Genomic DNA, 3,392 nt, shown 5'->3' with positions numbered 1-3,392 from the left:
TACCATTCCCGTCCACCATCTCTTGTCACAAATGTTCACACAGCTGATGGCACACTCTTTCCAGTCTCCTCTATTGTCATCTCTTATCTAGTGTTTTTTTCGTCCCTTCTGTTTTTCATGTTTCTCATTTATCCATGAACCTTATGAGTGTTAGCCAGCTTACTGATTACGATCGTCAAGTTATTTTTTACTGTACCTCATGTCGTGTGCATGATCATAGTGAAATAGTGATTGGAGCTGGTCGGCATCATAGTGGAGTTTATGCATTGGATTCCCTTTGTCTTCCATCTTCAGCTGGACCCGTTCATCTTGTCAAGCTCCTGTTATGTCTCATCATATGTGGCATTATCGCTTTGGTCACTTGTCCCCTTCTCGTATGTCGACCCTTGTACGTCTTGGTGTATTAGGAGTTGTCTCTCATCCTTCTAATGTGATCTATTTTGGCTATAAGCTTGGTAAGCAACTACAACATATTTATCTTTTGAGTGTGTCTCAAATTGTTGCTACTTTTGAGATTATTCATTCTGATGTTTGGCATGCTCCCTTTGTATCTAAAGGAGGTAATCGTTATTATGTTGATTTTATTGATGACTACACTCGTTTCACTTGGATTTATCTTATGCATCATTATAATCAGCTATTGTTATAGGAGCTGTCTTAGGAGTTGTTAGTTATCTTATACACTCGCTTCATGTTGTTGGATGGGAAAACTTGGAGACTGTGTGTTAAATTATATATGGGGGGATCCATGGTTAATTTCATGGTTGAGCAAATAAAATGCAGAGCTTGATCTTCTGATGATTGTCAAAGTGCAATCTAAGATTGGACAACAAACCTCAACACTAGATAATTTTGCCATGAGCTTGGAAATGGAAGATAAAAAGGATCAGATTCTGGAGAACAACCAATGAATTTTCTAAGGAATTGAAGTAATATATATATATATATATATTAACAATTCTCACATACATAAAATACATACATAAAATTGTATTTGATGAATTATATAATTTAAGGCAGAGAAAATTAAAGACTAATGCTTATTTCTATTTGATTATAATATTCCTGTGAGAAACCAATTTAAACACCCTCAAATTACTTAAAGTTTTTATGGTCTAAATATTGGTAATATAAAACAAGTATTTCTTAGATAAAAAAATCAATTAAAAATACCTTACATTACTCAAAATTGTTTTTAATTGACCATATAAGATTGTATGTTTAAGTTGAGCATTCCAATGATACTTATATTTAAATCACCATAAAAGACCCTAAGAGAGGAATATTTATCCTAAAAAAAAATAATAATAATGCATGTCTAATGAAAACATCCAAAACATATATGTATATATCTTCTGCTTTAATTGCATTGCTCATAAGCAAGAATAGAGTCCCAACAACAAATTAAAGTTTTTGACAATCCTTTAAAATGATGAGAAAGGATATTACAAATAAAGAAATAAAAAAATATTTAATAAATTAATTAACTATCATGGACAAGCTTCCAACCACAATGGTTGAAATTTAGATGTAGTATAGACATCCTTTGGAGGGAATATCTCGAATATCTTATCTCTCATGTTGTAGAGCCCAAAATCTTCGTACCCATATTCATGACTAGTAACAGCTAAATCATCCATAAAATAAATACTATTACTCAAACATCCGGGAAACTCATTCGCTGGAATAGCAATTGTCGAATTTCTACCTAAAAACAAAGCATGGTCTCTAATGCTTTTCACTTTGATGAACTCCATAACTTTCTCATCCAACTTGAAAACCAAAAAAGCCCTTGTGTAAAGATGCATAGTGTATGTTTCGTCTGTTATTCTGTTGACAATCAACAAATCACCCATGCAATCAACTAAATATCTGCAGAAACCTTCAAGACCCCATGCACAAGCAATTTGTTTTAATTTCAAATTTGGACTGAGGCAAATCTCAAACACTTCATTGAATAATGACAAAGCATGAAATGCTCCTTTATACCATATAACATCAAAAAACATACGGTCGGGATTCTCTATGCGACTCCAAGATGGATCACTAGATCTCCAGAATTTAAGCTCGGAAACACTGTGGCTAGTGACCATTATGACATAGTCTGAGCACTTTTCAGGATCAGCTAATAAAGCAGCTTTAAGGACAAGCCTATCCAGTAATACCTCATGTGTAGGCCGATTCGTATCTTCGGCGACATCTTTAAATGTACCATATTCTTCTTCACTCAACAATAATGAGGGTAGTTCAATCTGAGTTTTGGAGAAAGGATTCAACAAAAACATATTCATGCTCGAATTCATCATTATTAACCAACCACGAGAGGAACCGCAACAACGATATCCACGCGGAAGATCCAATGGATAAAACTTTTGACTAAATATGTTGAACAACCTAGGGTTGCCTTCCGGGTTATCATCATTAACAATTAACAATGGGAACCCATGATCAAGGGGATGGTATCTTGCTTTAGCTTTTGTGGACCAAGAAGAGCGAATAGCACCAAAACGGATGTAATCTTTCAGTGGCAAATACTATGTGATATCTCCCATGATATCCTTCCGCAACCCAGGACAATATGTCATTGTACTTTTAAACCTGCAAATCACAATTAGATGAGGAAAATATATCACTTCTACTCTTATTTATATATTGCTTTCTTAAATATTTTTAATGCGGTTGACATAGATTATGAAACTTTGACACAAGAAGGTTATCTCTCAAGGATGAACATATAATCTTTAAAATTGTAATTTCGCACGCATATCTCTAGAAAACTATAAATTGCATAAATATCTTTAAATTGAAAATAAAATTATATCCGCAAGGCATGATTGATTTTAACATAAAAGAACATAAAAGCTAAAGATTGCATGTAGAGCATATAAATTTCAGACTCACATCTTCTACCTTGATCATTTTCATTTTAAAAACAAAGGTATTTTTTTTTTCTTTTCAAATATCCTCGCATATTTGGAAATTATAAATATTACTAAGCATAAAACCATAACTCCCTTTGCAAGTTTGTTACAATCAAACAGACAGAATAAATACATAAGATTCAAGAAAAAAGAAAAATTATCAAACAAATAATTGAGAAACAGAAAATGATTGATTTTTTTTTTTTAAAAAAAAAGGGGTAAATGGAACTCATCCCAAATAAGAAAAGCAGAATTGCAAAGACATATGTCTAATAATGAATAATTTATGCATTAAAAAAAACTAATTAGAGTCCTTGAGAGTAATTTGGATGTGTTTCTACAAAATTAATACATAAAAGTTAAAAAAAAAAAAATTCTAACCTTTTAACCTTGAGAGAAGGATTCCAATTGCAGTTAGCTTCTTGTTCTCTTCCTGAGAGAGAGATATACACATACATTAGCGGTCCTTCT

The 3,392-nt window shown here is 32.6% G+C and overlaps 1 protein-coding gene across 1 annotated transcript; it reads right to left on the bottom strand.

The window, feature by feature from the left end:
* Positions 1-1,490: 1,490 nt before the first annotated feature.
* On the bottom strand, positions 1,491-2,285 carry LOC120251122 (F-box protein At2g26160-like). Its single transcript, XM_039259663.1, has one exon. It carries the CDS (start codon positions 2,283-2,285, stop codon positions 1,491-1,493), a length of 795 nt encoding a protein of 264 aa, XP_039115597.1.
* Between the last annotated feature and the right edge of the window lie 1,107 nt (positions 2,286-3,392).

Source organism: Dioscorea cayenensis, chromosome 3 (assembly GCF_009730915.1).
Source record: "Dioscorea cayenensis subsp. rotundata cultivar TDr96_F1 chromosome 3, TDr96_F1_v2_PseudoChromosome.rev07_lg8_w22 25.fasta, whole genome shotgun sequence".
Taxonomy (NCBI): Eukaryota; Viridiplantae; Streptophyta; class Magnoliopsida; order Dioscoreales; family Dioscoreaceae; genus Dioscorea; species Dioscorea cayenensis.
This window is presented reverse-complemented; position numbering and strand designations above follow the sequence as displayed.

Coding starts and splice junctions, on each gene's coding strand:
- LOC120251122 (XM_039259663.1), bottom strand. CDS start 2,285: ATGTTTTTGTTGAATCCTTTCTCCAAAACTCAGATTGAACTACCCTCA.